The sequence below is a fragment of the Benincasa hispida genome, chromosome 12 (assembly GCF_009727055.1).
Source record: "Benincasa hispida cultivar B227 chromosome 12, ASM972705v1, whole genome shotgun sequence".
Lineage (NCBI taxonomy): Eukaryota > Viridiplantae > Streptophyta > Magnoliopsida > Cucurbitales > Cucurbitaceae > Benincasa > Benincasa hispida.
In genome coordinates this window covers 64,244,613-64,268,199 of record NC_052360.1, presented here as the reverse complement: position 1 = coordinate 64,268,199, position 23,587 = coordinate 64,244,613, and the positions used below count along the sequence as shown (strand labels likewise).

Below are 23,587 nucleotides of genomic sequence, written 5' to 3'. Positions count from 1 at the left end.
ACAGAAGCAATTATGATCTTAAACACTCTAATTATATTAATTTTAGTGGATTACATGCAAGTTCATAAAATAACAGTAAAAAAAGTTTCAAGAACACAACCTTTGAAGAACTTCCAATTGATACAAATTCCAGCTGATTTCTTCTTTCTAATAGGTTGTAGACTACCACAAAGATATTCTCTACTATTTCCAGGCCTTAGATTGGGTGGTGAAACCCAAATTGATAGAGATAAAGAGTGAATATTAAGCTAGAGAGAGTGTTGAAGAGAAAACTGATTTTCTTAATTAAAAAAAAATTAAAAAAATAAATAAATAAGTTTGCATCATTTTCTAAAATTAAATCTCATATATATTGAATCAGATCATCAATAAAATTAAATGGAAAAATGCCACTCAATTTTCCACTAAAAGGAGTGGATTAGGTGTAACATTTAGTGGGAAAATCCAATTTTTCCCACTACATTTCATTTATATTATTATTTAATGAAATTTTTCAAAAAAAAAAAAAAAAAAAAAAAAAACCTCATAAATAATGAAATTTTGTTTAATTTAATTTATTTATTTATAACTTAATTAATTTAATCAAATTAAATTAATTTTATATTTTGAATTTCAAAAATTCAAATTTTAAATAAATAAATTATTAATTAAATAAATATTTTAATTAATTTAATATAAAATATTAAATTAATAAAACATCTAATTTAAACATTAAACACTATTAATGTAATTAATATTTAAATCATATTTAAATATTTTTCTCTCTCCAAAATTGTTTAATTCGTTAATTAAATGTTAATTATAGTGAATATGATAATCCAAACCCTAAACCAAATTTGAACATTTCAAATTCTCTCAACACGCTATTCTAAGGTTTAGTCCTTTTACGAGCTAATAGAAGGACCTAATGGACCTACAGATCATAAACTCCAACGATTTGAGGTTAATTGGTTAAACTCTTTAATCAATATTCGTTAACTACCAAAACACACCACTATAGCTCAATAGTTGCACTCTCCTCACTATAGATATATTTATGTCCACTTGATTTAACCATAATCAGTAAGTTGATTCTTCATAAGTTGTTCATATTTACAGCTAGGTCAAAATTACCGTTTTACCCCTGTAATACATCTTGTTCCTTAAGTCTCCATTGATCCTCTAATGAACAATTAGTTTATGGTCCTACCAATAAACTGAGTCCTTCTCAGCCATAGAGAGGGCGGGGTCCCTTTTGTTCAAGACCAGGAATCAGTACTTAAGGGAACAACTTCTCTACTAACCCTAAAATTGGTAGGAGTGAATTCTGTCTTGCAGAACTATGTCAGCAACGATGTTAAGCCACTCCCACCCATGCAGATTAAAGGACAATCCTTAATAAACAAAAGTTCATAGTTAGCTCAGGATTGAGATCAAGTTACCTTAGGTCATCAAATTGAAATAGTCAATTTTAACAATAAAGATCGTTATAAAGAAAAGTGACTATTTCGTGATCCGGTCTTATGCAAATATCTTTTGAATAGGATGCCTCCACTTGCATGTCTCCACAAACGATTTTGGGATCGCATCATTTGTATCAATATACAAAGTAAGTCGCATCCATAGTACTCCCAAAATAAGGTAACCAACCCTATCCATATACTTATAGACTATTTTTGCTATATATTTAAAACTTGATCCACTTTTATGTCTCTACATAAAGTTTAAGCATTCATGTTATGACTAAGGGTTCAATAGTTTATTGGATTAATCTATAAATGCAATTTATATATTCAATAACAACTTTATTAAAATACTCTTAATAACAACTTTATTAAAATACTCTTAATAACAACTTTATTGTAAATAGAAATATGTTTAAAGTTTACAAACTGAAAGCTTTAGAACATATAACCCAACAATATCATCATATGTGTTAATAGTTAGTAGTGCCCAATGACCATTAAATAAAATACAAGTTCTATATGTTTGTTGTTAGTACAAGAACTCTCAATGAATTGACTAGTAAAACTTTACTTAACCTGGGTTAAAATGAGCAAAAACAATTTGGTTTTGTTGTGAAGTTATTAATCTGATACATAGGTTCTGAGCCCTAATTTCTTAAGTGATTTGTCCAGAAGATATAAGGGATGGGTCAACAAATATGTAATTTGAAATTTCTTTTGAGTGCAAGTACCTATAAAAGATTAAAAGTTAATAAACGAGTACCTATAAAAAATTAGAGTACCTAAACGAATGAAATCATATTACTTACATCATATATGCAACCAACGTCGAAATCTTAACTTCCCTCATGCTACAGAAGTCAATAATATCCTCCTCCAAAACACAACTCTTTCTACTGATACCAAACAGCTTAACAAGTAGTTGGAAAGAAATGGCAGACTCTTTGGCCATTACCTTTTCAACAAACCTAAGTATTGATTTTAAAGGTAGTGGCAAATTGATTGTGGACTCACAGACAACATCTTTTCCTTAGCAACCATCATTGAAGCTTTGTCCTAATGCAACAAAGTAATCATAACATAACAATATGAAAGTCATTAATGCAACAATATGAAATTCATAATGCAAACATCAACCAGTGCAATAAATTGAGCAAACTTAACTAATTACCTCTAAAGTTTGTTCATTTTTGCTCTCATTCTTGAAATTCTCATGTTCATCATTCAGAATGATCATGTCCATATTTACCTTATCCTTTTGCATAACATCATTCGTCTTCACATTCTCTTTTACTTTTTTAAAAATTTGTTTTCGGATTCAATCTCATATGTCAATCTTGGTTTAGAGCAAGATCTATGTGTCGGAGTCATTTCACCTTGTGTCATATGTCAATTTCAAGACTCTAAATTAGATTCCAACTACAAAATGAGAATTTACAAGAGTTATATCAGAACAATAAATGCGTGGACACCCATTTTTATAATCATGAGTTGGCAACACCAGCTTAGCGAAAACAATGGCAAACTTGCCATGAACGGCAGCATTACCAATCCACCATTTGATGGTTCCATCATTTGGTGTATTAATAATGAATACATCAGTGTTGGGATCAAATATAGTTGTTGTTTGGAGACCCTGGACGTTTGAGCCTTCAAAGAAGTAAAGGAAGAGATTTTATATCAAAATGCAAACCTACATTACTGAACAATGCCTAAGATAAGCTCACAAGATTTAATTAAATTCACTAAAATTTAGTGAACTCAGTAGAAACCAAGTATTTTGCTAAAGATAAGCTAAACTTCTTAAAATAATCGAAATAAACATCTATATAATTTACACTTTTGACTTACCATGATGAAGTACAGTCATGGCATAACAACCAGGATAATCCACATTGTCAATAAGAATTTGCCTCTGTTCTTTTTGGTTCCTAACTTGAGAACAAAGCCACCCCAAAGACTGCAAAATGAAACACAAAGATATCAAAATTCAACTCAAGACAAAATATCATTGTTCCTATCGAGCGACATATCAACATAATAAAACTAAGCTTAAATTAAATTCATGGTGAGTAAATTTTCTTCCCACAAACTTAACTTTCATCTCTCACCCGAGAGAGGAATTAGTTGCTGCAGTTAAATTCAACATTTGGAAGAGAAATTCCGATTAAATTCATGGTTATCTTAAGAAAGTGATTTCTTAAGACCCTAACCTAAGGACACAAGATTTTCCTTATTAAACTAAGCTAAATTAATGGTTAAAACTTAAAACACGCCACCCAAGTAACTCTAGTTCTTTGTTGAAACTTACTTCCAATCCTGTACATAAATTCTCAAACAAGGTTCTAGTGAGAATCTAGATAATCTAGATGCGTTAATTGTTCCAAGAAATGGAAGAAATTTGAAACAAGTAACACCTGTGAAGTATAGACACAGATACGACTACACGATACGGAAACGATCGGATACAGCGATTCGTCAATTTTTTAAAAATTAAGATACGAATACGTCTAATGATATATCATTTTTTTATATTTTTTTTAATATACATATTTCTAAAAAAACAAGGATACTGATACGTTGAAGATACATTTTTTTCTTTAAAAAAAAATATAGGATATAGATAAATTTAGCATACAAGTTAATAACGAATAACACAAAATAGAATACAAATACTGAAATACAATACAAAAAAAGCAACATCTGAGATGTTGAAGTATAATAGTTAATAAAATGCAATAGAAAAGTGACTCATATTGCAAAGAAGAAGAAGAAGAAGAAGATTAGAGAGAGAAGTATGAAGATAAACAAAGAACTTATTGTTGAAGATATCCAAATGGTTTATATTTTGGTAAACTTTGTGGAGACTCAAATGTGAAGATAGAGATTAGATAATTCTAGTCTAGGGTTTGGTCCGTTATTTTCTTTTTTTTCTTATAGTTTTGGACTCGAGGAGTGAGCTTTTTTCTTGGGATAGACTAGATGAGTTACTTGTCTTTTTTCTTAAAAAAAAGTACACATAGAAATAGATACGTCAAATCGTGTGTCAGATACGTATCTGGAAAGTATCTGAAAGTATAGATACGTCAAATCGCATGTCAAATACGTATATAGGAAGTATCTGGAAGTATCGATATCCGATACGTGTTTGATACTGATTCTTTGCCTCACATGAAGTATTTGTGCTTCATAGAGTAACACATCAATTATAAGGGCCATATTTGTTGTAGTGTTTTGAGGTAGAAACTGGATTTCTAACAAGGCTGAAATTTTATAAACCTTATCTTAAGAACTAATGACAGGTAGATATGAGAGCATTCAACAAGCCTGAATCCAATTTGAGAGAGAGATCATTAACGAGGCAATAAATGTATCTTATCTTAATGGGGTCGCTCGATTAGGTATAGATTTAAGCATCACTAAAAATTTTAGCTTGATAATGAAATTTTGATTTTCTTAAGATTCACCAATAAAACTGTAAACTTCAAAAGCCTTACCTTAAGCACTTGCAGCTGTAGTGACGAAGGCCTAGAACAAGGCTGGAACAAGTGTACAAAATGGCTTGATCAAGCTTCAAAGCATTGTTATAAAAGATTGTTTGTACAGATAATAAAGAGGCATTTAGAGTTATAAAGAGTTTTACCTTCCTTTTCCCCCTTCGTAGAAAATAAAGAATGAATCGTTCTTGCTTAAAGACACACCATTTGGGAAATAAACATCTCTCACAAGCATAGTGGTTTCTCTTATAACAGCAAATGAAAAGAGGAAAAGAAAGGTTGAAAGATGTTTTAAAACGGAAATAAGTGTGGGGTTCTAAAGTTTTTTTTTTTTTTTTTTTTTTGCATTACCCAGAATATTCAAAATGTTATAAAGAAATACAATAATTCATAAATGTTCTTAGAAGAAATAAACTTCTTAACAGCCAAACTCCCTTTGCATTGTCTACAAAATGTAAGTTTAGATATTACCATTCAATCAGCAACCCCAACCAAATGAAGACTTCCCATCGTCGGCAAAACCGGATTTACCCCAAGCTCCTTCTTCTCCACTGTCGCAATCGCCTCGAGACTACTTGGTATTCCAACTGGATGTAGGCTTCTCCCAATAACCTCCTCCTTGGGCACCTATATTGGCTTTTTTGTTTTTGTCCACAGTTGATGGCTTCTAGGTGGAATTTTGACCCTCACTAGAACTTTCAGCAGGATTCTCCGAAGCTTTCAGGTATGGCTTTAACATCCTTGGATTCTTCATCAGCACCCTTCCTGCTGTGAAGAACATCTTCAAGATTGGAAACAAGGCCGGGGGCAAGAAGTTCTTCTTGACAGAAGTAGAAGAAGTCATGGGACTTCAATTCAAAAAAGGAAGAAAATGGAGGATGGAAGAAGAGGAAGAAGAAAAAGAAGTTTCACTGCAAGGAATCAGAAATCAGGACCCTAAAATCAGAGGAAAATGAGGAGGAGGACGAGGAGGAAAGGGAAAAGAAAGAATAGAGCGTTGAAAATGAAAAATGGTGAAATGGGTGAAGGAAGATAGATAGGTTAGAAATAAATCTTACTCAGATAAAGAGAATTGATCGTGTGGTGGAGATCTTGAGCTAATCAACGGTAGGGTGAAGTTCGGCATGTACATCGCAAGTAGAGATGTCCATGGGCGGGGTGGGGCCAAGGATGCCATTCCCCATCCCCGTCCCCATTCTATATTTCATTCTCCATCCCCGTGAAATTCTCCACGAGGATCGGGTTCCCCGTTGTGAATTTTTCTCGTTATTTTTTTTTTTTTTTTTTTGTAAAAAACTAATTAATTTAAATCACTAATATGAGCAAATTTTAATTAAATAATTAACTTTACCACTAAATTATTTATTATGGTTTAGTTTTATATTCACAATTTGAATTTAAAGATTAATTAATCAAATTTTGGACTAAAAAAGCTAATTAATTTTTTAGTAGAAAGAAGTAAATAAAAATCAAATTATTCACATATATAATCTAAATTTAAACATTCAATTTAAACATATTCATTACCTTTTCCATTAAATAATCAAATTTAAAATTTAATTGTAATATTTATATAATAATAATAAAAACATAATATATATCATTATACTAAATAATATGTAAAACTAATCGGGACGGGGGCGGGCCGGGGGACGGGGCGGAGAAGCGGGGGTGGGGACAGGGAATGCTTTCCCCGTCTCCGTCCCATTTAGCTCATGGGGAATTTTTTCGCCCACTCCTTCCCCCATTCCCCGCCTAATCAGAGAATCCCTACCCCTTGGAGCCCCGTGGGGAAATTGGACATCTCTAATCGCAAAGATTTCAACGGCAAAATGAAATTTGGCGTGGTTATCGTGAGGGTTTCGGCTGTAGGGGTTCACGTGAAGCATTTGAAGGGTTAGTGAAAATTTGTAGACTTAAAAAAATTAGAAAGTAATTTCTTTTACTTAATATTCTTGACATTTAAAATAGGATAAGAAAATATATACTAAACTTGATATTTTTAAAACGTCAAATAGCGTGTAGCGTGAAAAAAAATTCGAAAAAATGCACAACCTTTGCGTTTTTTTTTTTTATAATTTCTTGACGCTTTTCTTTAAAAATCACCTATCACTTGAAAATTTTTCATAAAAATGTCAAGCATTTAAAATTGCAAACGTCAAGAAATGTACTTATTCTAGTAGCGTAAAGTGACACTCGAATAGCCCAACTTAGTACATGATTACTTAGGCTCCCCTTAAGTGTGAAACTCCCTCTCAATGAAACTTAGGCTCTCCCAAGTGTGAGACCCCCTCACCTTCAACATACTCAAGAATATTAGTGAATGTTCACTTAGGCTCCCCTTAAATGTGAGACACTCTATCTCTCAATCCTCATCTTTCCACCTTCTAGCAAAGGCTTCCCTTAGGTTTGAGAATCTATTCTCAAATAATGATGTCTTTGACTCCCCCCTAAGATCAAGGTAGCCTTCACACACAAAGTAATCTTCAACAACGATCTCGAGCACAACCTCCAAATCTACAACAATTCTGAATCACAATCACAGAGATTGACATACACCAAATGACCACTGCAAAATGAAAAGCTTCCAACAAAAATACTCAAAAGTGGCCAACCCTAAAATGAAACAAAACCACAATGTATATGACTAGCTTTGGGAAGATCTTCAAGGAAGGAATAAATTATCTCGCGGGGAAAAAATACAACAGACCATGAAATTTGCACAAAAATCTTGACAGATAGGGGAAAAAATTTTGCGAAATTTTTTGTCTATCACTTTACAATGTCATTGACAATGTCACAGCATGTTGTGAGACATATCGTAAAGGATATTAAGACACATCAACAAATATGCTACACATATCAACATATAAAAAACCAATTTCAAAGCAGAATCAACACAGCACGGGACATATTACAAAAACATATCGTTCAAGTTTTTCTGTAATAAAATCAACCAATCATATTGCAGAACAAACTCCCCTACAGTTTCAAATTGATATAACCCTCAAAGTTCAAGGTTTAAATTGATACAATTTTTCGCTTACGGTTTAAATTGATACAACTCCTAAAATTCAGGGGCGTAAATTGATATTTGCCTTATATTTAATAAAATGTCATGAAAAGGTCCTAGCAACAAATATTAACACTAGCAAAATTATAATTATAATAATAATAATAATAATAATTAAATAATCTAAGTTCAAGGACATATTTTTCTTTTCTTAAAAAAAAGACATAATTGATTTTTATTATAAATATTTTGATAATAGATGTCCATTAGATGCTCATGCTTAGTGTCTATTGACCATGTGTCATGCCCTCATTTCTCAAAATGTTGTTCATGTAATCCACCTCCTACTTGCCAAATTTCCTATAAATAGTGCCATTTGGTGGGTTTTGAAAGACACACATTGCACAAAATCCATGAAAATCGGAGAAAATGGAAATTTAGAGAAATTCCTTATTTCATATTTTGTTAATTTATTTTATTTTATTTATTTATATATCATGTTTTTTATTTTAATATCTATTTATTTTATTATATATTATTATTATATTATATTTTATCTATAGTCGTGTTCTCGTTGTACGTCGTTGTGCTCCTCAGTTTTACAACACATTATCAACACGAGCTCCTATCGTTTACCTCGCAAAAGGTAGGTTCTAAAGGTAGGTTGGTTTTTCTCACTCTTAGTTATAATTAATAAATTAAATATTGTTTTACATATTTGATATATATTAAATTTTTAATATAAATATAATATTTTGTAATAGTGTTACTATGAAAAATATTACAAAATTAGAATTTGTAGCATTTGATATTAAACATAATAATTGTTTGTCATTAGTACTTAATGCCAAATACACTTGGATGCCATAAAAATATGATCATCAGAAAACAAATTTTCTTCCTAAAGCTCATCGTAAATTGATGTACTTGAGGCTCCAAAATTTTGAATCAATATGTTAAAGAAGACGTTTTTTCTACATTTCGGATATGCTCTTGCATTAGCAATATCGAGAAAAAGATTTTAAAAATTATTTTGTACTATTTCATGTCTTTTCGTGGCTGAACAAAATAGCAAGTTATTGATAAAAAAACATGATCTCGACCAACTGAAACAACACCATTTCCTGAAATGAATGTTGTAAATGTTAATAATCGTGGTCGAGGTCGTGATCACGATTGAGGTTGAGGTCGTGACCATGGAAGAGGAACAAATAATTATTATTTTTATGGTAGTCATTCTAATCATTCAAATTTCAAAAAAAAAAACACGCACACATACAAAATGATGGTCACAAAAGAAAAGCTCTACAAGATAAGTGTTCAAAAAGTGTTGAAAATAAATGCTTCTGATGCGAAATGACTGGACTTTGGTCATGTAGCTGTCATCCATCAAAATATTTAGTTGATCTATATCAAGCCTCCTTGAAGGAGAAAACTGCATAAGCAAATTTTCATACTAGGATAATGACATATTTGATCCATCCTATATAACAAATTTGAATGTGGCAGACTTCTTTGAATCTCATGAAGAGAAAATCAACAAAATTGATGGAACATCAAGTGTTTCCTTTAACTTTGAAAATATCTAGATTTAATGTTGTTTTTTTTATTCATCTTCATTTTTTTTTTCTTCACTTAGTAGATGTTAACATTTGTATATTCTAAATGTTGTTTTTCTTATTGTAATTATTTTCTTTTGATGAAGAAACCTGGATCATTTTCATATGTTGGGTGATTCAAAAATGAGTAAAGAATATCTATGTAGTGTAACTACACATGCGATACTTATAAATATAATATTTTTCCAAACTGACAATGCTAGAAGCAAAAGTCAATACGATATCAGGTTCCGCAAACCTGAATGAAAGCTTTAGAAAAGCAAATATTATTTTGCCTAGAGGAACAAAATTTACAATTAACAATGCATTGTTCTTTAGTCAATCAAAAAGAAATCTACTTAGTTTTAAAGATATAGTTTCAATGGTTATCATATTGAGACTGATAGAAAGAATAATATGGAGTATCTTTATACCATTTCTATTGTCTCATATGAAAAAGTATACTGAAAGAGTTGTCTGCTTTATCTTCTGGATTATGTTATACTCATATACGAGTAATTGAAACATATGCAACAATGAACCTGAAGTTCATGTATCCAAACATATTTACAATTTGGCATGATAAATTAGGTCATCTAAAGTCTATAATGATAAGATGAATTATTGAGAATTCAAATAGACGTCCATTGAAGAGCCAAAAGATTCTTTAATCTAATGAATTGATAATTGATGTTTGCTCTCAAGGAAAAGTAATAATTCAACCATCACCAGTTAAAGTGGGGACTAAGTCACCTACATTTTTAGAACGAATTCATGGTGATATTGTGGACCTATTAATCCACCAAGTGAACCATTTAGATATTTTATGGTATTAATAGACGCATCCAGCAGATGGTCACATGTGTGCTTATTATCAAGTTGAAATCTTGCATTTGCAGGATTAGTTGCTCAAATAATTAAGTTAAGAGCACAATTTCCTAATTATACAATTAAGACCATTCATCTTGATAATGCTGGTGAATTTACATCCTAAGCTTTCGATAATTATTGTACAACAATTAGGATAAGCGTTGAACATCATGTAGTTCATGTTCATACATAAAATGGTTTAGCAGAATCATTCATAAAACGTTTGCAGTTAATTGCTAAACCATTACTTATGGGAGCTAAGCTTAGACCAGTATCTTATCATAAGTACTCACCATTACAAGTAACTTATGGCCATGAGCCAAATATTTCTCATCTGAGAATTTTTTTTATGTGCAGTATATGTTCCAATTGCTCCACCACAACATACTAAGATGGGTTCTCAAAGGATGTTAGGAATATATATTGAATATGATTCCCCATCAATTATCAAATATCTTAAACCCTTGACAGGTGATGTATTTACTACATGATTTGTTGATTGTCATTTTATTAAAACAAATTTTCCAACATTAAGAGGAGGAATTAAGAAGTTGAAAAAAGAAATTACATGAAATGCATCGTTATTGTCTCATTTAGATCCTCGTACAGATCAATGTGAACTTAAAGTTCATAAGATAATTCATTTGCAAAATATAGAAAATTAGCTACCAGATGCATTTATAGATGCAAAGAAAGTAACTAAGTTACATATACAATCTGCAAATATTCCATCGAAAATTGATATCCCAACACAGCAAGTTGTCACTAATAAGTCTGGAACACGTCAGAAGGTGGTAGACTACCGAGTTCCAAAGATAAAATTCTTAAAAAAGAAAAAAAAAAAAAAACTAATAGTTAAGACTTGGTTGAGAATATAAATATCCATGAAGAAATCTTTACATGACTAGTGAGAATGGTGAAGTACCTAAAGATAATAATGAGATTTTAATAAACTATATCAGGATCAAAAAAAAAAGATGGAACCGAACTAATGTAGTTATTGACAATATTTTTTGCTTATAATGTTGCTCTTGACATTATATCTGAAAGTGAGGATCCTAAACCAAAATCTGTTAAAGAATATCGACATAGAAAAGATTGGCTTTAGTGGAAAGAAGCAATAGAGGCATAATTAAATTCACTTTCAAAACGTTACGTTTTTGGACTAGTAATCCGAACACCAGAAGGTGTCAGACTCTATGGGAACAAATGGGTACTTGTGAGGAAAAGAAATGAAAATAATGTGATCACAAGATATAAAACAAGACTAGTTGCACAAGATTTTTCACAAAGACGTGGCATTGAGAGAAAATGTATTCTCCGGTAGTAGATGCAATTACATTAAGATATTTAATTGGTCTGACTGTGAATGAAAATCTGGACATGCATCTTATGGATGTAGTCATAGCATATTTGTATGGATCTCTTGATAATGATATTTATATGAGAATCCCAGAATAATTTAACTTTTAAGTTACCTGAAACATATAAATTAAATTCCTGGGAATTGTATTCAATAAAGTTACAGAGATCGCTATATGGATTAAAACAATCAGGACGAATGTGGTACAATCGCTTGAGTGGATATTTGTTGAAAGAAGGATATCAAAACAATTCAATATATCCATGTATTTTTATAAAAAAAATCACAGTCAGGATTTTTTATTATAACTGTATATATTGATGATTTAAATATAACTAGAACTCCTGAAAAACTTTCAAATGCAATAGAATATTTTAAGAAAGAATTTGAGATGAAAGATCTCAGAAGAACAAAATTTTGTCTTGGCTTGAGAATTGAGTATTTAGTAGATGGAATATTTGTTCGTCAATCAAATTATATAGGAAAAATTTTGAAATGTTCTATATGGACAAAGCATATCCATTGAACATTCCAATGGAAGTTCGTTCAATAGATGTGAAGAAAGATATATTTTGACCTTGAGATGATAATGAAAAACTTCTTGGTCTTGAAGTATCATATCTTAGTGCAGTTGGTGTACTTATGTATCTTGCTAATAATACAAGATTAGATATCTCATTTTCAGTAAATTTATTAACAAGATATAGTTCTTCTCCAACAAAAAGACATTGGAATGGAATTAAGCATATACTCTACTATCTCCGATGAACGATTGACATGGGTTTGTTTTATTCAAGTACATCGAATTTTGATCTTGTTGATTATGCAGATTCAGGATATTTATCTAATCTACACAAAGTTAGATCTCAAACATGTTATCTATTCACATGTGGAGGAATTGTTGTATCATGGCGATCAATGAAACAGACCATAACGGCTACTTCCTCAAATCATGCTGAAATTCTTGCAACTCATGAGGCTAGTTGAGATGTGTATGCCTAAGATCAATGATTCAATACATTCATGGAACATGTGATTTGTTTTATAGTAAAAATCTTCCAACAATATTATACGAAGACAACACAACATGCATATTCCAAATCAAATGAGGATATATTAAAGGAGATAGAACAAAGCATATTTCACCAAAGTTTTTCTACACTCATGATCTTGAAGAAAATGACGACATCACTGTATAACAAATTTGTTCGAAAGATAACTTAACAGACTTGTTTACAAAGATATTACCTACTGCAATCTTTGAAAAATTGGTGCACAACATTAGAATGCGGCGACTAATATCTCAAGTGATGTTTCCATGAGAAGGAGTAAATATATTTTTTAGGAGTATAAATTATATTAAATATGTACTATTTTTCCTTCACTAGGATTTTTTTTCCATTGGGTTTTTTCCTAAGTAAAGTTTTAACAAGACATTTTATATATATATTGGGCAGGGGAGTATTATAAATATTATGATAATGGATATCCATTAGATGCTCTGGTTTAGCATTTATTGACCATGTGTCATACCCTCATTTCCCATAGTGTTGACCATGTGTTTCAACATTATACATTATTAGTATCCATATAATCCACCTTCTACTTGTCAAATTGCCTATAAACAGTGGCATTTGGTGGGTTTTGGAAGACACATATTGGGTAAAATCCATGAAAATTGGAGAAAGTGGAAATTTTAGAGAAATTCTTTATTTCATATTTTGTTAATTTATTTTATTTTATTTATTTATATATTATGTTTTATTTATTTTAATATCTATTTATTTTATTATATATTATTATATTATATTTTTTTCATATTCATGTACTTGTTGTGTGTCATTATGCTCCTCAAATTTACAACTCATTGATGTTTGTTTTTGTGGTTATGTTCTTTTAACTTAATGAAAATTTCAAAACTCCACAAAAAGATATCATATTTTCAACTGAGGGTGCCACCGCCAGTTCAGGAAATAATTAAACTCTACTTCAGCCTAAATAAGTTTTGTCCTAGTTTAATTTGGACTTAGGGGTATATTTAGCCCAAAAAGTTGAGAAGTAGGAGTTCAGAAGTAGGGAGTTACAAACTCCACTCTTTGTTTGGAGGAGTTTGTAGGCCCCACTATTTAAAAACACAAATTTTATAACTTATCAACTTCTTACATCTTGGACTCCAAGAATTTACAAACTCTCTAAATTTCATAATTCCTTAGAACTCACTATTTGAGGAAGGCTTGAAGTGAAAGTAGATCCGAAATCAAACTAGTCATAAGCCAGCTAATGTTCGAGCCTAGCCAACCACACTCATAACACAATTGGGCTCTGTGTGGCCACCTCAGCTAGGATCGTTCAAGTCTAGACTAAAGTGGCCTTTGTTTGCTCTTTAAGAAAGTCAAACATAGGATAAAAGCCTATGTTGGCCACATTAGCCGAAAGCCATTTCAACCTCTTTCGTTGTTAAATCTTAGGTTAATCCTTTGTTAAATGATATAATATTAAATTTATATTAATTCATTAAGTTAAGCCTTTGAATCAATCAGTGATTTAAAATGGTTTGAGAGTAAGTTAGTTCAGCAAATTTATGTTCGAATCCCTTTAATGTAATTTCTTCCCCAATTAATATCGGAGAAAGTGTTAAATATTAAATTTATCTTCACCCATCGCCACACTAATGAGCAATTTCCATTGTTATACATGTCACCTCATTCTAAATTCACAGTTGATATACGTACAAATGAAATAAATTCGCATATTAGTCTTTTTTCAGTATATCGTCGGTTGGAGTTATTTGTGTTCTTAACCTTATGCCTCGGGTTAGTTTATTATTTCTCTTCTATATAATGTAAAAATAGTAAAAAGAACGGAACATAACAAAATTTTACAAAAAGATAACATCAGTTATAATCTAAATTCATATTTCCTTTACATTTGAGTCGCAGCGAAGATAAAATATCGGAGAAGATTTTTCTTCATATTAGTCTAAAACTCGGAGCAATCATAATTTATTCAAGATTTTCCATTAAATACACTACATACATTCAATTGTGAAGAGAAAAATAAATTTTAATTTTAAAGATTAAAATAGAATAGAATTATTCCAATTATTAAAAAAAAAAATCTTCCTAATAATCCAAGGTGTGTTTTAGTAGAGAGGGAAAAAATGCATCCATTCAAATAGAAACTTACATGTATAAAAATATCAATGTTGAAGAGAACATGCATTCATTATACAGCTCCCACAACCAAATTCATCCCCCAATTATAGCCATAGAACACAAGCCCTAAAGGCTAAAACTTTCCCTTTCACTTCAACCTTTGTCTCTCTATAGTACAAACTAATTGGTGCAATTGAATCCATGGCAAATGGAAACCCAGATTATGAGCACAAGAGCTAATAATATCCCAAGAACAACTAGCTTTATCTTCATGTTTTGATACCACATTTTCCTCCTCAGTTTAGTTCCTTGTCCTCTGTAAGTCTGAGCCTGTCGATGTCGAGGAAATTTTGATTAATTCTCAGGTCTCTTTAAATTCGACTGATATAATATATCCGCTATTGAATTAGCAGGGTTCGATTTATGTACCTGATCTCGAAGACTTTCCGTTTTGTCAGCAAGAGTATTAATGTTGTCCCCTCTCTCAAAAGCCTGAAGAACATTGAAAGATCTCATAATGAACATTGAAAAAGAAACAAGTGAGAATCCTCGACTTCTATGAAAGAATGATGGAGGTGTCATTGGTTAATTCTGCGTCCGGTTCTAATTGGATTGATTTTTTTAAGTGATTTTAAGTGTAAAAAGATGCTTTTGAGCATTTAGAAAATCAATCCAAATATGCCCACCAGCATTGAAATGACTTTTTAGTTTGCTAGAATTGAAAAACTGAGCAAAAAGGAACTATCCAGAAACATGAATTACCCAACCAACTGATACAACAAAAACCGTCCAAAACAAAGCTGACTGAAGTCAAGTTTGGTTTTCATGTAGTTAGAAACTAACTTTAATTGACAAAAACGACAAACTGCTCGGTTTTGTTTGATTCAATAATTTACACAACAAGAAGATGCTCTAAGATAATTTTGCTATTGTATCTACCATGTTTGATTAATAGATCACCCACCACAAAAAGAAACTCCAACAAGTTTATTCAGTTTCGCATGCACATTAGCGAGTTATTAGCTAATTGTGTTAATAGTTAATGGTATGCCACAAACATGCATCTTAAAGTACTTGATTTTATGACTCTCTATTGACTAGGCCAACTCGAGGTGATCATCAAAGCAGAAATTTTATAAAACAAAATGATAATGATAAATGTCATATGACAACGACCAGAGAGATGCAAATTCAAAGACATTTCAAAACCATGTTGATATATTTTTACCTTGTCGAGATTCTCCAACATTATACTCTTAACTTCTGATACTTGAGCCTTCACTTTTATCAACTTTTCGATCTCTTCTGCATGTTCCATGATATACTTCATGTGCTCTTTCATAATTGGCCTGCAAAATATCAGTATGCCTCTTGATACCGCTCTAAGGCAAATACACACAAACACAATCAAAATAAAGCTTTTGCGTGTTTGAATTTACCCAAAATCCTTATTGAGACTTTTTGCAACAGCAGTATCGGCTTTACCACCTCCATATCTTTTTTTAAAGTCAGCTTTCATCCGTTCCAAAAAGGCTATAGATATCTGCTTACTGAGAGATTCTTTCGCCACAACACAGTAAGCTGCAAAACTCCATGAAGGTACCATTTATATGGTATTAAAACAAGACAGAGCTCCTTGAACTTAAATTCATGTAACAAAATTATTGCACCCAAAATTTCAAGACATTAAACAAGCTAATTCTCGTTATTTCGAACGCCCACAAACTTAGATACATTCTGAAATAGTAAAAATAATTTTTGTCATTTCCAAAATCACTTGGAAAATGTTTTTAATCATTCAAAATCAATTTCAATAGTATGAAAATTATGTTTAAAAGTCTAAAATTAAACCTAAAATTGAGTTTGAGTGATTAAAGGTATATTTTGAAGTGATTTTAAACATGATAAAAGTGATTTTAACTATTTCAAAATCGCACTAATATTGATCGATGAGATAACACACCTACAGAATCCCTGATTTACTGTAAATAAGAAGGAAGAAACAAAAATTCCAGAAATTTGAACTCGGAAACTTCATGTTATGTTATCATACTTTGAGCTATTCTTAACATACATGAAATTTACAATAGCAATTATGACATTTTACAAACATTCCCACATTGGGAAGCTGGAATTTGCTAGCTCAGAGCCCTTTGGTCACAATTTAGTTTTAGTATTCTTTCTTTACTAACAATTTTTTATGTTTTGTTTGGTAATGTATTGCATAAACATTTTTCATTTCTTGCATTCTGAAAACTAAAATAAAATTTCAGCTCAAACAATGAACAAAATTCAATTGGAAACTCACTTCAAACAGCCTTTACCTAAGCTAAAAATCCACAATCAATAAAACCCAACACAACAATAACACACTTCCAAATCCGAATTCCTCTTCATTCCAAACGAATTCACAAGAAATTATCAGCAAAATAAAAGAAATCCAACAGTAATCAGAATAGATCCAACAATTTCCAGCTGAAATTCAATCCCTTCCCAAATAAAACATACACAACAACACTCAAATCGAAAGGGAAACGAATCAAAAACCTAGAGATAATCTAGAGCATCCTTACCATAACCATCTTCAACCAAGAAATTAAAGGTATGATGGTCGCAATTGTAAGTGAACTTATTGTTTGCAGAAGGAAGTTTCTGAAGGCATTGATTCGCAATCGCCGGAAAGTTTCCAGTGAACTCAGTGAACTCGGCCAAGATCATGGTTCCTCTAGCCACAAAGCTGTAAATGAACGAGTCTTGACTCATCTTCTTCGAGGCGAGTGAGCGAGTGAGTCGACTCGGAAGAAGAGAATACAGGGGACTCAGCGAGAGAGAGTGAGAGAGATCGCCGTTGGGGAATTTAACTTTGCTTTTGCGTATTAAATAAATTAAATTAAATTAAAAAAGGGTGTGTTTGGTTTTTGCTTCTTTTGTTTTGTTTTTTTCTTTTCCTTTTTTACGAAGAAAGCAAAATTCTTATTTATTTTCCCACTTTGATTATTAATTATTAGAACAAAGATTTAGGGGAATGGTCAAATAATCAAAGATTTGGTCCTAAGTTTGCGTAATGGTGTCGTATTAAAACAAATTAAATAAAGAGGCTTCTAAATGTGGAACATTTGTGTTTGTGTATAAAATTTAGGTAGTTCTTATAAAAAGTAATATATTTTTTTAATTAAATTAGAGACAGTTGCAAATATAGTTATTAGATTTAAAATTTTAGAAGATATATCGTAATATAAAAAAATACAAATATGACCAAATTTAAATAGTCTATTAATGATAGACTATATCACTAGTAGGAGTCTATCAACAATAGAAGTCTATCGTGGATAGACTTGACTATATTTGTAACTTTGTTTTAAATGATGTTATACACTTTATTATTATTCCTAAAAATACTACCAATTATAATTATCTTTTTTATTTCTAATGAGTTTTTGAATTTTGAATTTTATGTTTAATAAGTCTTGATATATTCAAAATTCTTAAAAATTAATTGATCTGTTAGATGTATATTTGAATTTTAAGTCTAATGAAATCCTAAACTTTCAAATTTATGTGTGGTAGATCCTTGAATTTTTTATTAAAAATACCAAAATTTAAAGATTAAATGTGCAGTTTTGAAAGTTTACAAACTAAATAGATGCAAACCTCAAAGTTTACCGATTAAATTTATAATTTGCCTTTTTTTTAATTTCTTACTCATCTTTCATCAAATGTTTTTTTATTAGCAGGATAAATTATTCAAACAAGCCACCAAAGTTTGGCAACAATTTTTGAATTGTTACATATGTATAAACATAGTATTAAATTTCCATCAACATATTGATATTTCCACATTTCCATAGATTCAATATCGACAAAAAAAAAAATGAATTGATATTTCTATTGTATCATAGAAAAACTACAAAACAAAATAATTAAGTAACAAAATATCACTAATGTAAATATAATATAAATGATAGACATATTAACTTGTTTGACAATTATAAAATGTTTATTTACTAATTTAAATATATTTTTTGAATTTTTTTTATTATAATTTTTTTCAGAAATATCTATCGAAATCGAAATTTTATCAATATTTCTATCAAAATTCTCATAAAATTAAGAATTCGATATTTTCGTGGACATCGACTAAGATGGAAACTACACAAATAAATTGAATATGTATTTTGGTGATCGAGGCATGCAAGACTTTTTTCTTTTAATAAAAGACATGCATGTTTATAGATCAACATTTGATTATTATTATTATTATTATTATTATTATTATTATTATTATTATTATTATTATTATTTTGTCTCCATCAATGCATTTGTTTTCAAAATATTCTAGACAAATAACATGGCATGAAATATTGTATTTTTTATTATCTAGCTATACTATATTTTTAATACTTAAAAACTAAAGATTAATAAAAATAACATAATAATTGAAAAAGACATTCGATACTACTTGAGTTTTAAAGATTATAGCTTCTGAAAATTATTTGGTGCTTTGTTTTTAATTATTAAAAATTAAGTCGGCTCATGAGATTTTGTGTAATGTTATGTAATTTCTAAAAAATATTTAAATTAAAAATAAAATTTTCAAAACTAAGAAATAAAAAATAGAATTTAGAAAATATATATTTTTAAATTTGACTAATAATTTAAATATTTTTATTAAAAAACGTAAAAATTACTATAAAGTTTTAGTAATGAAATAAGCATAATTCTTTTATGACATAAAATTGAAAATAATGAAACTCTTATCCAACAAAACTACGTTATCATTCTCTTTGAAAACAAAAGCTTTTTAACTAAAAACAATTCTTAATTAAAAAAAATGATACACCATATACGTTCTTCCCCTTTGTTCGCACATATTAAATCATTTGATTGAGTAACACAAGCAAAGAATTGTCTTTGATTTGTTTGATGAGAATCATGAGATGATTTTTATTTTTATTTTTGTTAAAATATTATTTTGGTTCAATTTTGGTTAATAAAATTTCCATAAATCTTAAATTAAGCCTGTCAAATTAATTTTTATAAAAATAATTAAATAGTAATTATAATTTCCATGCCTATGCAAATATGGTTTCAAAATTTATAGAGAAATACTAATAGATAATAATAAAAAAATGAAAAAAAAAATCAGCAATAAACAAAAAAATATGAACAATTTTAGATTTATTGAAAATATAAATATTTAAGTTGGACTTTTTTTCCTAATATAACTGACTTTTTTTTTTTAAAGGTATAAAGTATGGGTGTTCATGAGTTGAGTTAGGTTGGGTTGAAAGACTTTTTACACCGAACCTCCCAACCCAATCATGAAATACTTGGGTTGGGTTAGTTCGGGTTAATCGGGTCATTTATTTAAAATTTTATTCTAAATAAAAGCAAAACGTAAATAGTTAAAAATCTAATTTAATTATTTTCCTATATTATATTAAGATTAACAATCGATTTCAATTTATATAGTGAAAAAAACTATTTTTGAGAGTTGTTGAAGAATAAATTAGTCAAAAAATATTGAAATTAAATAAAATTAAAAATCGATATATGTATAAATAATTGTGCTATAAGTAATAATAAATTCGGGTGGGTTCGGATTGGATTGGGTTATATTAAGTGAACGCATGAACCAATCCAATTCATAAAATTTTCATTTATTTGAACACAACCCAACCCAAACCATATGAGTTGGATTGGGTTGATCGGTTTTTTTGTTCATCAAGTTTTTTTAACACCCCTAGTATAAAGACTAAAATTAAACCAGTTATAAAATGCAGTGAATAATTTACATTACTTTAACAGTTTTCATGACTTTGTTTTTTATTTGGCCAGACAAATTGTACTCCAGGTTAAACTTTAAGAATGACAAGCACTTGTATATAGTAAATCAAAATGATGATTATAATAATCATGTATGAGCACCTCAATTAGTATGTATTTTTCTTTTTTTAAATCGAAATTAAAATTTTCATATTTGAAAAAAAAAATGTAAACGTAGTTTAAGTTGTAGTCATCTCTTGTACCGTCTAGATTATACATATTTCACCTAACGAAAGGTTGCTATGTGTCAAAAAAAAAAATTATTTTTACCGCAAAAGACAGAGGAGCATGGCTAATCATTCACCTATTTTTTCTATACTCACACAACTGGAATAACAAACACTTTCTTATTGTAATTTCTCAATTAAAATACCAATTTGCCTCTTTTTCATTTTCATTTTCTTTTTTTAGAAAATAAATTTATTGTCCTACTTCTACCTTCAACTTAATATTTTAAATCTCGTTTAGTAATCATTTCGACCTCTATTTAGTTTTTAATTTTATTTTTAAAAATTATGTCTATTTCATCCACATTTCTTATAATGATTTACATGAACCAAATTTCAAAAACAAATACAACTTTTTTAAAGCTATTTTTTTTAGTTATCAAAATTTGGCTTGATTTTTTAAACGATTAGTGAAAAGTAAATAACAAATAAAGAAATTTAGAAATGGAACTAGTGTTCATAAACTTAATTTTTAAAAACAAAAACAAAAAACAAAATAGTTATCAAATGGGGACTTCATTTTTTGTTTTTGATTTTTTAAAACGAAACCTATTTTCTCCTCATGTCTTACAATGATTTGCATCTCTCTTGAGTAATAACGGTTGAATTCTTAGTCAAATTTGAGAAACAAAAACAAATTCTTAAAAGTTATTTTTTTTAGTTTTCGAAATTTGGCTCGGTCTTTTAAACTATTGGTAAAAAGTAGATAATAAAGAAACAAAATTAGAGAGGAAAGTAATGTCTATTAGACTTAATTTTTAAAAACAAAAAAATAAAAACCAAATAATTACCAAATGAGGAATTAAAGTTAAAATATCATTTTGGTCGATGTGGTTCGAGTTTCATTTCATTAAGGTGAACATACTTTAGTTATCTAAATCTAGACATTATACTTTCGATAAATCTTATATTTAATCGTTCAAAGTTCATTTTTTGTCCAAATTGATCCAATAATAATAATAATTTTATAAAAAAAAATCATTAGATGGATGTATTTTCAAATAGGGAATGCCAAAAAAAAACAATAAATACAACATATACTAAATTTAAAATTTATTGAAAATATTGAGATTGATTTTGAACATTTGAAAGTGCAAAAGCTAAAATAGAATGAAACTCAAAATAGAGATACTAAACGATGGTTTAACCAATTTTTTTAAACAAATATACCTATGATATTTTTAAATGAATATAGATAATTCTTAATATTATCATTTAAATTAGCTAATTAAAGAAATATTAAGTTTGGTATTAAAATATACTATATGGCCTAAGTTTGATTTACCTAATATTTAAAAACATTTGTTAATAACCAACTATATTCTCCTTCAAATAAACAATTTATAATCGGCTAAATTGGAATTTTAATAACCCAAACTTTCAGTTTCATGTTTCTATTTTGTAAATAGTTTTTTTAAAAAAAAAAATTAATTCGTGTCCAATGGACCTATATTTTTAGATGTGACTTCTTAAAGATCCGTTGATAATATTCTTATTTTCTATTTTTTATTTTTATTTCTTATTTTTAAGAAACTGATTTATTTAATAACCATTCTCGTTTCTTGTACATCAAATTTAGAAAACGTTTCTAAAAATGAGTCAAATTTGAAATAGTTTCTCCCTAATTTATTTTCATTTTATAATTCCTTTCTAACTATGAATCAAAATTTGGTCATGGGTTTCGGTTTGCAGGTAAGATGCATCCTTTCTTTTTCTTTTTCTTTTTCTTTTTCTTTTTTAGCTCTTTCTTTTCTATATTTCTTCTTTTATTTTTATTTATTTTATTTTTTATATTTACATGTTAATTTAATATTTATTTTAAAATTTTTCAAATTTTAAATTTATATATTATTTTGATTTTTAAAATTTCAAAATATATATTTAAATATTTTTTGTGCATGTTTATATTTTATTTTAAATACATTCGAAATCTGTTAGAATCTTACCATTTATAAATTTTATTTACTAAGTCATTCATTTAGGTTAACTTTAATATATTACAATCTTGACATTTTTATTGAAGACAAATGACTTGAGTGAGAAATAATATTTCAATTCAAATTTTAGCAATATATGAATATAGAAACAATTGTATTATCGTAATTAATTTTGCATTGGGACTTTTGTGTATTTGATAATGTAAATTTTTTATAATTATTTTTTATATTTTAATACGTGTTATACATTTTTTATTTTACATAATTTAATAGTCTTTAAACTATAAAATATAATAAAATGTAAGAGAAAAAAAATACAAGAAATGATTATCAAACAAGTTTGTGTTTGTGTTTGTGTTTATTTTTTTTAAGAAACAAGAAACAGAAATAGTTATCATACATATTTTTGTTTCTAGTTCTTAAAAAAAAACAAAAAACAAAAAACAAAAAACTGGAAACGAAAAATAGAAACGTTATCAAATGAGTCCTAAAATTTCCATTTTATGTCTAACAATTCTCTAACTTGTTTGAGAGTTTTTAGAGATCGTGGATATGCTAGATACAGAAGATTATTAGAGTCTTATACATAAATTTCAACCTTATACCTATTAAATTGGTTATATTATATAAAGCTGGAATACTTCAACAAATATTAG

The 23,587-nt window shown here is 29.0% G+C and overlaps 2 protein-coding genes across 4 annotated transcripts; both read right to left on the bottom strand.

Moving 5' to 3' along the window:
• Positions 1–2,173: 2,173 nt before the first annotated feature.
• On the bottom strand, positions 2,174–5,961 carry LOC120067915 (acyl-coenzyme A oxidase, peroxisomal-like). Of its 3 annotated transcripts, none has more exons than XR_005479048.1 (5): positions 5,089–5,961; positions 4,943–4,984; positions 3,297–3,405; positions 2,617–3,095; positions 2,174–2,501 (listed from the first exon to the last, which is right to left on the bottom strand). XR_005479048.1 is itself a non-coding variant. In XM_039019543.1 (5 exons), exons 1-4 carry the CDS (start codon positions 5,414–5,416, stop codon positions 2,854–2,856), a joined length of 396 nt encoding a protein of 131 aa, XP_038875471.1. In that variant the 5' UTR covers positions 5,417–5,961; the 3' UTR covers positions 2,174–2,501; positions 2,617–2,853. The 3 variants fall into 3 exon arrangements, 1 of the variants encoding a protein (XP_038875471.1); XM_039019543.1 differs by having other exon boundaries at positions 5,414–5,961; XR_005479047.1 differs by lacking the exon at positions 2,617–3,095 and having other exon boundaries at positions 4,943–5,961.
• Positions 5,962–14,932: 8,971 nt separating this feature from the next.
• On the bottom strand, positions 14,933–17,802 carry LOC120092658 (vesicle-associated membrane protein 724). The gene is made up of 5 exons (XM_039050805.1): positions 17,515–17,802; positions 16,381–16,522; positions 16,170–16,290; positions 15,371–15,433; positions 14,933–15,271 (listed from the first exon to the last, which is right to left on the bottom strand). The coding sequence occupies exons 1-5, from the start codon at positions 17,702–17,704 to the stop codon at positions 15,122–15,124; spliced, it is 666 nt and encodes a 221-aa protein (XP_038906733.1). The 5' UTR covers positions 17,705–17,802; the 3' UTR covers positions 14,933–15,121.
• Between the last annotated feature and the right edge of the window lie 5,785 nt (positions 17,803–23,587).

What these genes read in the sequence shown, in the direction of transcription:
- LOC120067915 (XM_039019543.1), bottom strand. An exon ending in TACAGCTGCAAGTGCTTAAG is followed by an intron (nt 3,406 to 4,942) that starts GTAAGGCTTTTG and finishes TTCATTTTGCAG; the next exon opens with TCTTTGGGGTGGCTTTGTTC. An exon ending in CATGACTGTACTTCATCATG is followed by an intron (nt 3,096 to 3,296) that starts GTAAGTCAAAAG and finishes ACTTCTTTGAAG; the next exon opens with GCTCAAACGTCCAGGGTCTC.
- LOC120092658 (XM_039050805.1), bottom strand. Translation starts at nt 17,704, where the DNA reads ATGAGTCAAGACTCGTTCATTTACAGCTTTGTGGCTAGAGGAACCATG. An exon ending in CTTGGTTGAAGATGGTTATG is followed by an intron (nt 16,523 to 17,514) that starts GTAAGGATGCTC and finishes GGAGTTTTGCAG; the next exon opens with CTTACTGTGTTGTGGCGAAA. An exon ending in CGGAAAGTCTTCGAGATCAG is followed by an intron (nt 15,272 to 15,370) that starts GTACATAAATCG and finishes CGACATCGACAG; the next exon opens with GCTCAGACTTACAGAGGACA.